At 39.6% G+C, this 17,839-nt stretch overlaps 1 protein-coding gene across 1 annotated transcript in view; it reads left to right on the forward strand.

Moving 5' to 3' along the window:
• Positions 1 to 17,839, forward strand: part of Prex2 (phosphatidylinositol-3,4,5-trisphosphate dependent Rac exchange factor 2) — a 318,249-nt gene that overhangs the window by 88,273 nt on the left and 212,137 nt on the right. Inside the window, exons 5-7 of the mRNA XM_045143485.1 lie at positions 3,170 to 3,271; positions 8,183 to 8,344; positions 15,111 to 15,244. Of these exons, the coding sequence (XP_044999420.1) occupies positions 3,170 to 3,271; positions 8,183 to 8,344; positions 15,111 to 15,244 (398 nt within the window). The remainder of the gene's footprint in view (positions 1 to 3,169; positions 3,272 to 8,182; positions 8,345 to 15,110; positions 15,245 to 17,839) is intronic.

Genomic DNA, 17,839 nt, shown 5'->3' on the forward strand with positions numbered 1-17,839 from the left:
CAGAAGAGGGTATAGAAAGAAGAGCCACAGGTAGAAACATCATGCCCAGAGGCATTCCCTCACCCCCCAAAACAACTGACTGCTGCTCCCACAACACATAACCCACAGCCCCATAGGGAATACCTGCATCCCCACTGAGGAAGGTCCCCAGTGGAATGGGGGCAGGGAAGCGAGAAAAGAGGCCACCAACACATGATGTACCCATGTGAAATATGTTGATAATAATAATAATAATAATAGAAAAAAAGAAGTAAAAAAATATTTGTAGGCTACTTGTAAGGGTAAAAACAAACTATCATTTTACAATAGCCAAGAAACATGAATGAAGTACATAATAGTTGAATGTCATTATTAAAACTTGGGTTCCTGTTAAAAAAAGAATGTAAATTAAGGGGACCCACAGCACATTCTAATAGAATCTTCCTCTATGGCTCCTGCCCTGACAAAAAGTAGTCACAGATTAGCTGGATGACTTTTAGGGCACTCATTTTATTTCTAGTGTCATTTTCCTTTAACTTATTCTTTTATTTGCAACTCTTTTAAATTATTTACTTATTTATTTGCAAACAGAGAGAGATAGGAGAGAAAGGGAGAGGGAAAGGAAGAAGGAGAAAGAAGGAGAGAGGGAAGGAAAGAGGAAGAGAGAGAGAGTGAGAGAGAGAAAGAAAGAATGAGAATGAAGATGAGAATGGGCATGATAGGGCCTCCAGCCATTGCAAATGAACTCCAGATGCATGCACCACTTTGTGCCTCTGCCTTTATGTGGGTGCTGGGGAATCAAGCCTGGGTCCTTAGGTTTTGCAGGCAAGTGCCTTAATCTCTAAGCCATCTCTAGTCCTCATTTTCCTTACTCTTTACACAATTGGATAGTAACAATTACCCTTTGAAAAACATTTCAGTTTCTAGTTGTGGGGTTGGGTCACAATAGTATTATTTTAGGACCTTGCTTATGTTGCCACCTCAGTAAGATTTTATGATCCTTGTACTTTTGAAGCTTTTTTTTTTTTTTTGAAGCAAACCCAATAGACTGCCATTTTTTTTTGTTTGTTTGTTTTGTTTTGTTTGTTTTTTGAGGTAGGGTCTCACTCTATCCCTGACCTGGAATTCACTATGGAGTCTCAGAATGGCCTCAAACTCACAGCAATCCTCCTTCCTCTGCCTCCCAAGTGTAGACTGGCCTTTTTTAAATGAGAGAGCAAGGGGAGAGAGAGAGAGAGAGAGAGAGAGAGAGAGAGAGAGAGAGAGAGAGAGAGAGAGAGAATATAAATTGGCATGTCAGGGCCTCTAGCCCCTGTAATTAAACTCCAGACATGTGCACCATCATGTGCACATGTGTGACCTTGCACATATCACCTTGAGCGTATGGCTTACATGGGATCTGGGGAGTCAAACATGTGTCCTTAGGCTTCACAGGCAAGTGCCTTAACCATTAAGCCATGTCTCCAGCCCCTGAAGCAGTTTTATGTATACATAAGAAGAGAGCTCACTGCCCTACGCCAGTGTAAAATTCTGATCCTAACTTCCCCCAGACACCTCAGGAGACAGAGTGGCCAATGCATGTTCTTACACAGCATAGTCCTAAGGAGACCCTCTTCCCCTCTCCTTCCATGATATCCATGTGACCATGAAGAGAATTCATTGTTAAATAGTACGTGTAACTGAAGTGTGTTAGAATCTGTGTAAGAACTTTTAGGACCCTTCAGCCCAGAGCTAAGAAAAAGAGTAGCCATGCAAGTGAGGATGCCAACTCATGCTGTGGTACAGAACATCATGACATATCATGGGATGTCAGTGACTGTGTTTGTAAGGATTTCTCTGGAGAGAATGCCATACATAATAATGCTCTTATAAATAATATAATGAAATAATACTGTTATAACCTGGAGGTGCATTAGGGATGGAACTCCCTAGGACCATGTTATATAAAATCATGCAGCAGCTGCTCTGTTTCCTGAGGTGTTTGGGGGAAGTTACCACCAGAGTCTAGTTTTTCTGCCTTGGAAACACCAACTGGGGCTGAAGTCTTGCTGCCTGGTTCATGGGGGGGGGGGGGTCGGGTACCATCAGTCTTCCTTTCGCATCCTTTCCTCTCACATGTAGCCTCTCCTCTCAGTGCATAATGAACAGCATTGTATAATGTTGATATGAAACAGACTTAACAGAAGACCTCAGCATCTCAAAGGCCACCTCTTTCCTTTGTTAGTTATTTCTTACACACACCTTTTGTGCTGGTCCCTCTGACGGACAAGTCTCCAGTGTTTGTCTTTGCGTTGCTCAGGAGGTGGAAGGTTCCTTAGCGGTGGATTTTCTCTTCAGGCCACTTTATGGTGGGTGGAAGCTGCTTCATTTTCATCTCACTGTGATTGCTGATTTTGAGATTTCTTTGTTTGCCTTGTCTCTGAGACTGCCTGTGACAGAATCCTTGAAACATGATAATTAAAAGTTACTTAGAAATCACCTGGCTAAAGCCTGACAGTTGTCCAGAGAAGTAAAAAGAGCTCTGAAATCAGTTCTGGTTGCATTATGGCTTAGAGTTAGAAACCAGTAGTCTTTTTGCCTGCTTCTGTACTACGCAGCGCATCCCTCTATGTGACCGCATGTGCCTTTCCGTCTCTGTCTGTCCTCCTCCCCCGCTCTGCATCTCCGTCTCCATTTCCACCTTTCTTTCAGGATATGAATAGATGTGAACTAATTGCTGAGCTGTAAGTTCATTGTATTCCTTAATGAAGAATAGTCTCGCCTACATTTCCTTGTCTCTGTCATTGGCAATTGAATACTATGCACCTGTTAAAGAAAAAGAGATGTGTATAAGGACACATGCTTTCATAACTTTTTTTAAAATTTTTTTTAAAATTTATTTGAGAGCGACAGACACAGAGAAAGACAGATAGAGGGAGAGAGAGAGAATGGGTGCGCCAGGGCTTCCAGCCACTGCAAACGAACTCCAGACGCGTGCGCCCCCTTGTGCATCTGGCTAACATGGGACCTGGGGAACCGAGCCTCCAACTGGGGTCCTTAGGCTTCACAGGCAAGCGCTTAACCGCTAAGCCATCTCTCCAGCCCGCTTTCATAACTTTTAATCATAAAGTTTTGTGACAGAACAGTTTCACAACCTCAGGTTTGAAAAATGTACTGAATTACGTTTATTCTCTCCCCCCCCCCCCCCCAGAACTGCATGCTGCTTGGAGGGCGGAAGAGCACAGATGTCCCCCTGGAAGGATATTTAGTGACACCAATACAAAGGATATGCAAGTACCCTCTGATTTTGAAGGTATTTTAACTGTTACCTCATTGCCACATTCTTTGTGCCTTCATATTTTGCTGATAGTTTTAAATTATCATTTAAAGCATGCAACATTCTAAAACTAAGGAAGAGTATAATTTTTGGAAAAATGGCTATTTTGGCATAAATTTACATATAAAACAGGGAGCAAATCTTTGGTGGAAAAGCCATTAAAGGAGGCTTTTAGTGGCTTTTTTTTGTAGCAAACATACGTGTCTGAGTTTCATTTAGAGTAAATGCCACCATCCTTTCAAAAAGGACCCATTAAGGCTATTTTGACTAGCTTATATAATGCTTTAACTATAGAACTCTTATTTTAAATACATACACTCTTGGTGCATTTTTTGGGGAGCCCTCTACACTTCTGCCACACCACTCTGCTAGATGCTCTTGGTATATTTTTTAAATTCCCCTTTGGTGACTTCATGATGCTAATGAAGTTAAGGTCAAAATCTTATAATTTTGATAGCACTTTTTAAAAGATTATAAGGGAGTGATATTAAGCAAATGATAGAACATGGAATGACAACACTGCCTTTTAAAGACATTTTTATTTAAGCAGAAAGAGGCAAAGGAAAGAGAGAGAGAAAGAGAGAATGAATATGGGCATGTCAGGGCCTTTAGCCACTGTAAGAGAGCTCCAGATGCATACACCATATTATGTATCTGGCTTTATGTAGGAACTGGGAAATCAAACCAGAGTCATTAGGCTTTGCAGGCAGAGGGTTTAACCACTTCACAATCTTTCCAGCCAGAAAGCACTACCTTTTAAAGATAAGGAATATCCCACTAATAGTTGTAGGTCTATTATCTTATGACAGTCACCAGTATTTTTTATTATGACAATGTAGTGTCTTAGAGTAACAGCAATTTTTGAAATCATACTTTTGAAACTGTCACATCTACAAAAGGAGTTGGGGACAGGGTTGGGCACATGAACTTTGGGTTCAAATTACAAGTATTCTCCCTGCCAGCCCTCTAATTGCAGTATATAACCTAACCTCTTTAAGCTTTGGTTTATCATTTTTAAAACAGAGATGGTGATGATCTTATAACATGTATCTACAGAAATATATACATGTATGGATATATACATTTTCACATAAATATACATTTGTATTCCTATACATGGGATTTTACAATGATTGATTTAGTTATTTCATACATCATTTAGCATCATATGACTTCTACACTTTAGCCATTATTGTTTATTTTTAATAGATATGAATAAACCTATTCTGATTTATTTTAATATGCTAACTACTGGTTGACATCTAATTTAAAAATACTATGGAATTCTGTGGACATGCTTACTGGTTTTATTGATTTAACTTTTTATAAATGTTTTGAATATTAACTGGAAATCTTTGTTACAATATTTGTCAACTGTATATATTGACTACCTTCAAAGGGAAAAGTGTGTTGGGGGGAGGGATGGTATTACCATGGGATATTTTATATAATCATGGAAAATGTTAATAAAAATTGTGAAAAGAAAAAAATTAAAATTAAAATTAAAAAAAGAATGTTAGAGCCAAAAAAATACTATGGAATTCTGTAGACATGCTTACTGATTTTATTGATTTAACTTTGTATAAATGTTATGAATATTAACTGGAAATCTTTGTTGCAATATTTGTCAACTGTATATATTGACTATCTTATAAAATTTTTTTTGAGGAGAAATACTTCTTATTAAAGAGCAAGTCTAGAATTGCTTGGTTACACCACAAAAAGCCTTATGAATAAGTAAAAGAATGGGCCTCCAACTTGAGGGCTGACTTTGGACAATGTCTGGAATATAGACACAAAAGTGTCAGTACCAGCATGGCTCTGTTCTTTGTGAGAATCCCTGCATATCTCCACTCAGGGACTCAGTTTATATGTTACTTAGAACTGCAGTTATTCATGATTCCTTTTTGGAGACATGTCTAACTTACTTCAAGAATAGGGAGATACTGTGCTGAACACATCATGAGCAAGTGGTTTCTCTACATCATTCTCTCTTCCCTTCCCTTCCCTTCCCTTCCCTTCCCTTCCCTTCCCTTCCCTTCCCTTCCCTTCCCTTCCCTTCCCTTCCCTTCCCTTCCCTTCCCTTCCCTTCCCTTCCCTTCCCTTCCCCTTCCCCTTCCCCTTCCCCTTCCCCTTCCCCTTCCCCTTCCCCTTCCCCTTCCCCTTCCCTTCCCTTCCCCTCCCCTCCCTTCCCCTTCCCCTCCCCTCCCCTCCCCTCCCCTCCCCTCCCCTCCCCTCCCCTCCCCTCCCCTCCCCTCCCCTCTCCTTTCCTCTTCTTTTCTTAGGCAAACCCAACAGGCTGGCCTTTTTTATGTGGAGGTTGGAGGGAGAGGTAGAATTGGTTTACCAGGGCCTCTAGCCACTGCGATCAAGTTCCGTCTGCCACCTGGTGCACATGTGTGACCTTGCATGCTTGCATCACCTTGTGTGTCTGGATTATGTGGGATCTCAATAGTCGAATATGGATCCTTAGGCTTTGCAGGCAAGCATCTTAATTTCTAAGCCATCTCTCTAGCCCTGCATCATTCATTTTGATGAAGGATGGCCTCAGATACTTGAACTTATGTCTCAAAAGATAGCATCATGGACCATCCTTGCCTCACAAGAATATCAGTTCAGAGGTCCTTTAAGCAGAGAGGTAAAATTCTTCTTCTTTGGGTAAAATTATTTTCATACACTCAGAATGGAAAGCAGGTATGACAGTGCTCAAAAATTATTGCTTAGATTCTCTATAATTTTGAGAGGTTTCATTTACTCAGACGAAAATATTAAAATATTGGGCTGGAGCTAAAGATGTGGCTTAGCATTTAAGGTGCTTGCATGCAAAGCCTAAGGACCCATGTTTGATTCTTCAGATCCCACATAAGCCAGACGCAGAAAGGTGAGGCAATCACAAGGTCGCACATACCCACTAGGTGGTGCAAGCATCTGGAGTTCGATTGGAGTGGCTGTGGCCCTAGTGTGCTAATTCTCTCCCCCTCTCTCTGTCTCACTGTCTCTCACTGTCTGTCTCTTGTTCTCTCTAAAATAAAAAATAAGAAAATAAAAATAAAAAATTAGGCTGTAAGCATACATTGATTTTACTTTTAGAACGTGACATTATTTACTTGTCCAGTTAACATGAGGTTCATAGCAAGTAATTATGAGAATATCATTACCCATTACTGGTTGTTTTTGTTTTTCTATTCCTATTACTTAAATTCACTCCTGGATTCCACACATCCCCTTTGGTACCATTCCAGGACCCCCACATCATGTCCTGTGGATTGACTTTTCCTCTTTACGTAATTCAAAAGTGCTTCTGCTCCTTAGAATTTGGAAGAAGGCTGCTGTGGCCCTGTTGCAGATTTGACTTGGGGTCCAACATAAGTTTTTCCATCACATCTTGAGAATAGCATAATGTGCATTCTCCTGCTATTAGCTTGGTAGGAAGAATATAACTTCATAGGGTCAAAACAGGGTCAACAGGCCAAAACCAGGGTCAATGTTTATGGCACCATTTTGACCACAAGAGTTTATGAGAATATAGGACCAGCCCACATTCCCTGTGAATATTGAGAAACAGGAACATCTTTTAGAAGTTGTGCCTCAGGGTTTCTGTAATTGTGTTAGCTTCATGATGTTGACAACTGTTGTAAAGAAACAAATGACTAATTAAAAAGCAGTGCGGTCACAACTGTCTAGACAGTGAAGAAGTTTGATTTTATGCTTCTAAACAACAGCTAACAAGGCCTTTTAATATATTTAAGTGATTAAAGATTACTTTTGATATCTGGAATAGAAAAAAAATAAATATTTTTCCAAATCTAAAAAATTAAAAACAAAATAAGGAAGTTATTGGAAGCATGAAAGCACATTCATCACAGAATTATCTACAGTCATCAGTGCAAATGAAATAAATTGTTCTTTTAATGATTACTGTGGAATTTGTAAATAATTTTTTTGCTGAAGTTTAAGACAATTTTCTCTTTGTTTGTTACCTAGTTTCATAGTTTCTCAAAAATTTTAGGATAGGAAATTAACATTTATTTATTTTTTAATATTTTGTTTTTATTTATTTATTTAACAGAGAGAAAGAGGAAGAGAGAGGGAGGGAGAGAGAGAGAGAGAATGAGAGACAGAGAGGGCACACCAGGGCTGCAGCCACTGCAAATGAACTCCAGACACGTGTGGCCCCTGGAGAATTGAAGCTGGGTCCTTTGGCTTTGCAGACAAATGCCTTAACTGCTAAGCCATCCCTCCAGCCGGAAAATTAACTTATTTTTGACATTATAATATATATTTCTTTGAACATGTGTTCTTTTAAGGAATTAAAAACATGAAATGAACATATAGATATAGTTTTGATAACACAAACACCAAGTTTACATTTAAAAATATATCTTCCAGGTACATATATGATAAATTAGAAGAAAACTAAAAACTAACTATATTTTTATTTGAGAGAGAGAGCAAGTTGAGAAAGAAAAGAGTAGGTAAGGATACACCAGGGCCTCCAGCCACTGCAGATGAACTCCAGACACATGTACCACTTGTGCAGCTGGCTTTACGTGGATACTAGTGAATCAAAACCAGTCTGTCAGGCTTTGCAAGTATCCTCCTTTACCCACTAAGCCACCTCTTTAGTCCCCAAGTCTATTTTAAAACAAAGTATGTTTGAGGGAAAAAAACACAATATAAAACACTAAAGTGACTGTGAAAATGTACATTGGAATAACACTTACTCATTGGTTTGATGTTGTGCTTTTGATCTCAATCTTGGTTGAGTTTGTGTCACTTAGCAAAGTAGCTCTCATGATCTTTGTAATTTTCTGGACATTATGAGCCTGTTTTACCAGAGAACTGAAGATCAAAGGGTGATTTGTGTTTATGTGTATGTATAAACAGGAGTTATTGAAGCGGACTCCACGGAAACACAGTGACTATGCAGCAGTGATGGAGGCTCTGCAAGCCATGAAAGCTGTCTGTTCCAACATCAATGAGGCCAAGAGACAGATGGAGAAGCTGGAAGTTCTAGAGGAATGGCAGTCACACATTGAAGGATGGGAGGTACGTGCATTGTGCTCTGTTCCTGAGCTTCAAGTAGTTGTTCAGGTCACACGCTAGGATTCCTGCCATTGGATAAAACTGTACTGCTAATTAGTACTGCTAATGGACCATTGTCTATTCTGGAAAGGGTGACTTTCATTGTTCTTTTAGTATATGTTTAGTATATGGAAGGTATCTGGTCTGTTCTTAACCTGAGAAGTTTATGATGGAGCCAGTAGACACCATGTGCCTCCAAACTTTGATAGTTCAGAATCTGTGCACTCTAATTATCCTGTTACCTAGCTTGACTTTGGATATCTGAATCCATGAGGGAATAAAGAATGAGAGTAAAGCAAAAAAATGTGTGTGGTGATTTTATTTTCAGATTCTCCAAGGGTTTGATTTTAAATTTCGTTTGAAGTTTAATCAAAATTTGGATGTTTTCATCTGCTTAATGTATTTTATTTATTTATTTGAGAAAGAGAGACAGAGAGACAAAGAATGGGTGTACTAGGGCCTCCAGCCACTGCAAACAAACTCCAGATTCCCACCTTGTCACCTTGTGCATTTGGCTTACGTGGGACCTGGTGAATCGAAGCAGGGTCTTTTGGCATTGCAGGCAAATGCCTAACCACTAAGCAAACTTCTTCAGCTCAGATGTGTTCATTTTGAAAATAAAGCAGTTATTATGATATTTTTTTATGAGAGAGAGAGGGAGAGGAGAGAATTGGTGTGCCAGAGCCTCCAGCCACTGCAGTTAAACTCCAGATATGTGGTCCACCTTGTGTGTATGTTCAACCTTGATGCTTATGTGACCTTGTACATCTGTCTTATGTGGGATCTGCAGAGTTGAAAATGGGTCCTTAGGTTTCACAGGCAACTGCCTTAACCACTAAGCTATCTCTCCAGCCCTATCATTTAATTAATTTATTTATTTGAGAGAGAGAGGGAAACAGGTGCTGGGGGGGATGGGCATGCCAGGACCCCTAGCCACTGCAAATGAATTCCAGATGCTCTCCGTTGTGCATCTTGCTTACGGGGGCCCTGGAGAATAAAAGTGGGATCCTTTGGCTTTGCAGGCTAATGCCTTAACCGCTAAGCCATCTCTCCAGTCCCCTGACTTTTTTTTTTAAAGGTCATTTAGAATAAAGAATGCTATGAGTGTTATGAGTCATTAAGGAGATATATTTTTTTAAGACAAGAAAGCAAAATGCTGAGACTGGTTGAGAATCTATAAGATGTTTTCATCTATGGGAATTCTGAAGCTCAGTAATTTCATGGGGTTGAAGTCTTATATTGCTGCTATATAAAGTAAATGAAAATCTTGTATATAAATTGACTTAATTTAAATGAGTATGACCTTTGGGTAGTAAACATTTTTTTTACCATGTGATAAGTAACCAATAAATGTCACCAGCCAAATATAATATGTCGTAAATCCAAGTGCGTTAATTTAGATCCTGTCCTTTACTAATTTTTTTTCTTATTTTCATTTTGATGATTTTCATTTAGACATAAAATTTTATCTAGATGGATATGCAAGGAAGTCTCAAACACTGCTCTGAGGGAATTCACCTCTGTTTACCTCCAGTTATGAATCTTTTAAAATGCTCCCTGGGACCTGACTTAGCTTCCTTTTTGTATTCTTTCAAGTGTCCAGGGTGACCCTCATTTCAGTATGAATGCCGCCTCTTTCAGTCACTTAGAATGGCTGTGTGTTTTACCAATTGATTCATGATGATAATTCCTTTCCTGGGGAGCAGTGGGCCTGCTGGGATGAGAAAAATGGAGTGAAGTTTGCTTTTGCAGTTCTGTTGTAAGACAAATACTGGAAGAAAAACCAAACTCTCTTTAAATTGCAGGATTTGTCAGTAAAATCTGCCAAGTCTTTTGCTACAAGAATTCCAGTCTCTTTTTAGTACTCTAGGGAAATGGAATCCACTATAATTTTATTTTCTTCTTGTGCATATCCTAAAAAACTTAATTCTAGTATAGAAATGGGAGCTTGATTAAACACTATTGATATTATATGCATACTATTACACCAGATACTTAAAGGGAAAATGTATGTGGTCATGTGATTTCACACAGTTCATAGCAGAGGCTGGCTCAGGTTTACCAGCTACTGTTTGGACCTTGAATGTCCCCCAAAGGCTCATAGGCGGAAGGGTTGGGCCCCCAATTAAGGTTCTGTTGGAAGACCAGGCTAAATGGAAATAAGTTCAATAGCTTGGGATGAGCCTTTGAAAGGGAGATGATATGTTGGCCCTTTCCTGTTCCTCTATTTTATTTCCTGGGCACCATGAGTTGAGAAGCCTTCTTTGATACACTGCCAGCATAGCCTAATGAATTGTGCTATTACAGACCCAAAAGCAACAGTGACAAGTGACCTAGGACTAAACGCTTAGAATACATGAACCAAAATAAGGCTTTTCTTTATCCATGTTGACTCACCTCAGGCATTTGGTATAGACACAGATATAGGGTACTGAAGAAAAATGGTGCATCAAAGCAGAAGTTAGTGGAGTTTAGGGAATTCTGTGAAATATTGAGGAAATCAGGAAAAAACTCGACTCCACTAGGGATAGGGCAGGTGGTTTGAATAACACATTTTAAGGAGAATGAGTAGATTTTGATAACAAATAAATAAGGCATGGCCACGCAGAGTTTAAAGTTTTGAACACTGAACATGCAGCTTGGAGTAGGGCATAGACAGCTCATTAGCAACTTGTTACCAAGCCTGATTATCCCCACCACTATGGAGATGAGAGAAGCTGTCAGTTCATGGCAGGAGAGGAGGGTCTTAGGAGTCTGCTAGATGGAGAGGAAGTAGTAGAGCCACGGAAGTAGGCAGCTCGACTGGACATGATGGCACACGTCTTTAATCCCAGCACTTGGGAGGCAGAGGTAGGAGGATCACCATGAGTGCAAGGCCACACTGAGATTACATAGTGAATTCTAGGACAGCCTGGGCTATAGTGAAACCCTACCTTGAAAAACACAAAAAAACAAAGAAGCAGCAGCAGCAGGCAGGATGAAATTGACCCTAAGATGGAACAGAAAGAAGTCATAGAGGTGGGTTTGAATTGATAGCCAGAATTAGGACAGGCCAAGTTCAGATGAAAGTGGAGTGATGATATTTATGGAAGCCAGAGTTTCTTGAAGAGCTTGCAAGGTTACATTCCTGGAGCATATTCTGAGAACGAGGTCCTTGTCAAGCTCCTTCTATAAGTACCTGCAGATCTTTCAGTACTCCTTCATAGAGGTGGCACCCATGCTTCTGTCACTAAAATTCCCTTGAACAGCATCAAAATCCTATATACCACAAATTTTTTCTATTTCTATTTTAGGTAGAAATTCTTTCATATAAGTCATTCAATAATACAGAACATCATTTGAGTAGAGAATATATATGTGCATATTATATGCATATATATGTCTAAAAATGTAGAGTTTTTTTCCATATACATACATGCATTAACTGAAGGTGTTTTGCTACTTTATTAGTTACTTGTTACAGTGACAAAATACTGACATAAAAAACTTAAGGAAGGAATAGTACATGTGATAATCCAGTCACATGAGTTCTGCCTTAATACCTTATGAGGGCAGTAGTGTCCTATGGTCTAATGACCTTCCACTATTCTCCACCTCTTAAAGATTAAAACACCTCAACACCACCATACTAGTCACCAAGTCTACAGGATGAATGACTGTGGCATAGATGTAAGGCCTGTGTTTCATTTATTTATTTTTATTTATTTATTTATTTTAAAGAGAGCAAGCAAGTGAGCAAAATAGAATTGGCATGCCAGAGTCTCAGCCACTGCAGTCGAACTCCAGACACTTGTGCCTCCTAGTGGGCATGTGCACCCTTGAACTTGCCTCACCTTTATGTGTCTGGTTAAATTTTGAGAGTAGAACATGGGTTCTTAGGCTCTCAGGCAAACAGCTTAACTGCTAAGCCATCTCTCCAGCCCAAGGTCTGTGTTTTAATTGCTTATATTTGAAGTCATGCCTCTTATTAATACAGTTTATTGTATCTCAAATATATATCTGAACTAATAATATTTAGAACAGTCCAAAAGATATTATACTGAACTTTATTTCATTGGATAATATGCTTTATTCGGGAAGTTTATTAGTTGCTTAAACCGAGTTGTTTTATTTCATAGGACAGGATTCTTCCCAGTTTCTGCCTGCTTTTTGGTCAATCAATTGCAGCATAGTACTACCAATAGCTTCTGGATTCATACTGAAGTGTTTTGATAAAGGAGTACTGATAATACTCTGATGCTTAGTAATTCAGCTTTAAGTCCTTGATATGTCTATTTGGAATTAGGTCCATTATATGTGCAAAAAAACAAAAGATGAGTATAAATTACTAGTATTTAAATTATTGGGGGAATGAAATTCAAGATATTTATTGTCTTAAAAAGCAAAGAGATGGAGAAGAGAAATTTGACACTTCTTGACTCCTTTTTCATATGGTTAAATACAGTGCTTCAGAATGATTTTGTTTGCACATAGGGTCTCTCTCTATAATGCAGGCTGATATGGAGCTCACCAAGTAGACCATACTGGCCCTGAACTTGTGGCTTCTTCCTGGCTTTGCCTCTCAAGTGTTGGATTACAAGGTATGTGCCACAATGTCTGGCTCTACATGACCATTTAAAATCACTTCTCAGTGGTGTTAGAATCTCTTTCTGCCTACAAGGAATTAGTTTGTGATTGATAGTGTATTGATTCCAAGTCATGTTTTCCTCCTAATTCCTGACTTTGAATCTTCTCAAAATTGGCAATGAGTTTGTTCTTTTTGTCCTCTGTGTTAGGTTACTTGGTACATAAAACATATTCTACCTTGAGATGGAATTGAGATACAGGTAGTCTGTCTTACTTCAGGATAAGTGGTTTTGGGAAAGGCCACTGAAAATAAGTCTACTTAAACAGATAAATACAATTTAATTCAATGGGAGAGGGGGAAATCTTGGGACTTTTCTTGGTAAAAAGAATATTAATATTATCACATAAAACAGAATTGAAGTTATAACTTTAACTATTAATTTGAACCTCAACAAGAATCAATTGCATTTTATGTGCATGATATACATTTATGACAAAACTGCATAATTGAACTGTGTTTGACTGCATATTTTTAAAGATTTTTCTTTGTAAAAATATTCAAGTGTTTTATCAGTTTCTCAAGAGATTTCCATGATTTTGAAAAATGATTCTCTTTTCAAATACCTGTTTTGTCATTCTTGTCAGTTTTCTTCACCTCTGAGTGGTACTGTCTTTGTGAGATCATCTTCCAGGTTTCCTGTCCACTTACATCTTTTCTAGATTGTATTTTCCCTGAAGTTTTTCTTTTTTCCTGACTGATATCCAATAGGACATGGGATAACAGAGTCCATTTTTAAAGGTAGATGATTAAATAATAAATAGTTTCATATTTCAGGGAGGCCAGCTGGGACAGAATTTATACCAGGAGAAATAGGAAATTTGAAATTGATATTCTAAGTTTCAAATAACAAAAGGTAACAACTTTTAAGTGTCCAGAGGACTGGGGCGATGCTTTATGGGATAAGCTGCTTGCCATGCGAGCATGAACGCCTGAGTTCAGCTCTCCAGTGCCAACATACTGCCCAGTGCTGAAGCACAGGTCTGTGTAGTCCTGGGGCACCTGGAGCCAGGAGGGAGCTGGAGACAGCAGACTCTCCCAGGGGCTTGTGGGCCAGCCAGACTGGCAAACACAGTGGTGAACAAGGAATGCTACTTCATACCAGATGGCAGGTGAGGACCAACAATCGAAGTGGCCCTGATTTCCACGTGAGTGCTGTGGCACGCATGCACCCCCCCCCCCCACATACACACGACATTCACACGGCAAAAGAGAACACCCCCTAACCCAAAGCAAAATCAAAACAAAACCCACCTCTCTTTTTTGTTTATCCATCTCGAAGCATCGGTTATGATGGGTTAGGTTTGAGCAGATGGGCTGCAGGACTGATGGCAGCTAAGGGGGACACTTGCACTCGGCTCATGCTGGAGTCTGTGCCTGTGTCCTGAGCTTTGTGCTCCCAGGCTGTCTGCAAATGATGGGGCCAGGCTGCTTCTCTTCTGTGAGTCTTCTCTTCTCTAATGAGAGCTCTGGGATAACAGTTAGCTTTGTCAGTAAGCATGGGGTCTTTGTGGACACTCCAAAAGGTGCATTTAGCAATAAATTTACCCATGGTTTCCTTTAGGAAACAGAAACTCTCTCCAAGTGCCTTACCTTTTAGTGTTTGTTAAATTTCTCTTCTCTTCATCTCCATACTTGGAGTAGATCTGGAAATTGAGAGCTACTAACAAGTTAGACAGTCTCATATACTTTGATATGTATCCATAGAACTTTTTTTTCCAAATGGGGAATGCAAAGAAGAAAGGGGAAATATTTACATTAATGTAATGAATTGGTATGAAGTTGTCTACTTTAAATGAAGTTGAAGAGATATTTCACTAATGGTCTTCAGGCAGACCCACAGTCTGTGCAGAGAGACCAGAAGGGGAAGGAAACTCCATTCAGTGCAACTGCTTACGCTGTTTGAACTTGATCTGGTGCACATGCGGCTTTTGGGTGAATAGTATCACGTGAAGGAAAGCAACGGCACACAAGGCTTCCACACAGGCTGCAAGGATGGTTCAGTGGTGGAGTACACACACACACACACACACACACACACACACACACACACACACAGAAATGATCCAATAATCAGGCATTTCCTTCTCTCTCTTTCTGACCCAGGGGTCCAACATTACTGATACCTGCACTGAAATGCTAATGTGTGGCGTCTTACTGAAAATTTCTTCAGGAAATATTCAAGAACGGGTGTTTTTTCTTTTCGATAATCTTTTGGTGTACTGCAAAAGAAAACACAGGTAAGGTCATGGACAGGTCACACTTCAGAAGTGGGTCTTTCCATCTCACAGGTCCCCATTTTTCTTTGGGTACCCTAGATCCTGTCCTCTCACTTCACAGCCTCAACCTGCTGGTGAGCCCTGACTGACATGCCACTCTGAGCTTGTGACACTCTCCTTCCAGGTCTTCTCGGGCACTTTTTCCGAGCCAGCATATCCACTGGGGGAGGCTGATGTGTTTCCCCATTTTCTAATTCTGCTCCTGATTCAATTCCTCCTCTGCTCCCAGGACTCCCCTCGGCATGGAGTCTGGCTCATTACTCTGCTGCTCACTGACTGTCGCTGCTGGCTCCCCTTTCCAGAACACAGTGCCTGCCTGCTGCCCACAGATTCACTTCCTGCTTCTGCTTCTGGGTCACTTTCTCTTCTGCTCCTATCACTGCTTGGTCAGTGGTGGTGGTGGTGGGGGGGTGGTATTTAAAATTCACATAGTTGCTCGAGTTTTGATCTCACAGTCTTTTTTTTTTTTCCTTCAGTGATCTTTCCTTCTATTCCATTTGAACCACCAGTCCTATGGTCGTGTGGGTAGCATGTTAGCACCAGCTGTTATGAAATTGGAAGTTACAGTTTAAGTATTCCAACCTAAATATCATCCCCCCATCCCTTAGCTTGCCTTTTCTGGCATTCCCACTCATGCTGTTCTTTATGTACTGACCCTACCACTCTGGCTCCGTTGTCTGCTATATCCTGAGAGCTCTCCCTTGCTTGTGTCACTCGACCGCTTCTCTCCTTAGCAGCAGACTTTTTTTTTTTTTTTGAGTGAGATTGCTGTTTCTATTTCCTCAATTCTTTTACTTCCAACTACATTCAGTTTTAGGTTTTAGTCTAGTCCATGAAGCTGCTGATGTTGAGGAACTACTGTCCTTTCTAATCCAGTGGTCATGATTCTACTCTTTAAGGTTTTAGTTGCTTTCTTAGCAGAATTTAGTTTGAGTACTCTCAGGATATCACCTGTATCTGGAATGCACTGCTTTGAGTGAGATGCCACTTATCCATGGGCTTCATTCTCTTGAAATATATATATTCTTGGTGTTTAATAATAAGATTGAAGAGAGTTATGAAGATATAGAGGAGCCCATTAAAAGTTAGTAGATGCTATTAAGATATTCTAGTATAGGGCTGGAGAGATGGCTTAGCGGTTAAGCGCTTGCCTGTGAAGCCTAAGGACCCCGGTTCGAGGCTCGGTTCCCCAGGTCCCACGTTAGCCAGATGCACAAGGGGGCACACGCATCTGGAGTTCGTTTGCAGAGGCTGGAAGCCCTGGCGTGCCCATTCTCTCTCTCTCCCTCCATCTGTCTTTCTCTCTCTGTCTGTCGCTCTCAAATAAATAAATTAAAAAAAAAAAGATATTCTAGTATAAAATCAAGATGTTTTGATGGAAGGATTAAAAGCTTCTGTTTGATAATAAGGTCTTTTCCCACTAAAGTCATTGTATCCTTATTTATATGCCTGGCACCACATCCAGAGTCTCTATAATATTAGTTTCAGCACAAACCCTGATATGGTCTGGCTTTAGGGCCAAAATTGTTTTAAGTAGGTTAAATAGGCACAACATGGACCTCATAGAGGCTAGGGATGGAAATAACTAGATCGATGTGACCATTTCTGCTGAGAATGGGAGAAGCCCTGGGAGTGAATCATCTGTTCCTTCCACTAGAATACTTAGTGTCCTTGGTAAACATCACCTTAACATTTCAAAGATAGTATCATAGTATATTTAGATTTCTGCAATTTATATTTTATATTCAATAATTGTTTAAATCTATATTCATTTTGTATATAACAATAACTTACTCATTTTAAATGAGGCAGAATATCCCATAATTTAATATCTCCCATTTGATTACTACAATATAAGCATTTCTTCTCCTGTCACTGGACTTCGTGATTGTTTCTAGCTTTTTGATGTTGTACAAGTATCCTTACCATCATGAAGCACCAATTAGGAGAGAAATGTTAGAATGAAGATATGAAAATATGCAGTATCAGCAACATTGTTTTCAAACTATAGGCTTCTTGATCCTCATAGTTTAGGAGATCATTTTATTAAGGAATCACAGATATCTCAATTCAAGATATGTGCTATAGTACTGATAAGACACTGAGAATTTTATAATTGGATACCGACATCTTCAGGTCAATATATATCTATAAAGCCTGTTCAAAGTTCAATGCAGGGTCCCAAAGAAAATTAATACTTTGAAAACGAGGCCTCAGTGATGGATTCCTTGTGTGTGTGTGTGTGTGTGTGTGTGTGTGTGTGTGTGTGTGTGTGTAGAGGTACCTGTGATTATTTTGCCTGTGACTAAAACTGTTACCAATGGTATTGAGGCTGGTATTACAGCTTAATTGGTAGAATGATTGCTTGGCATATGTGAAACATTGGGTTCAATACTCAATACTACCAGCACTAAAGAAAGATACTGAACCTCTTACATATGATTGATTTTGAAATCCTGTGATACCATTTCTATCTTGTTGAACATATAATTACCTGGATATTAATCTACTCAGCATAAGTATACAAATGATAAAATGATATGGCTTCAGAAACTA

The sequence above is a fragment of the Jaculus jaculus genome, chromosome 2, assembly GCF_020740685.1.
Source record: "Jaculus jaculus isolate mJacJac1 chromosome 2, mJacJac1.mat.Y.cur, whole genome shotgun sequence".
In the NCBI taxonomy this organism is placed as follows: domain Eukaryota; kingdom Metazoa; phylum Chordata; class Mammalia; order Rodentia; family Dipodidae; genus Jaculus; species Jaculus jaculus.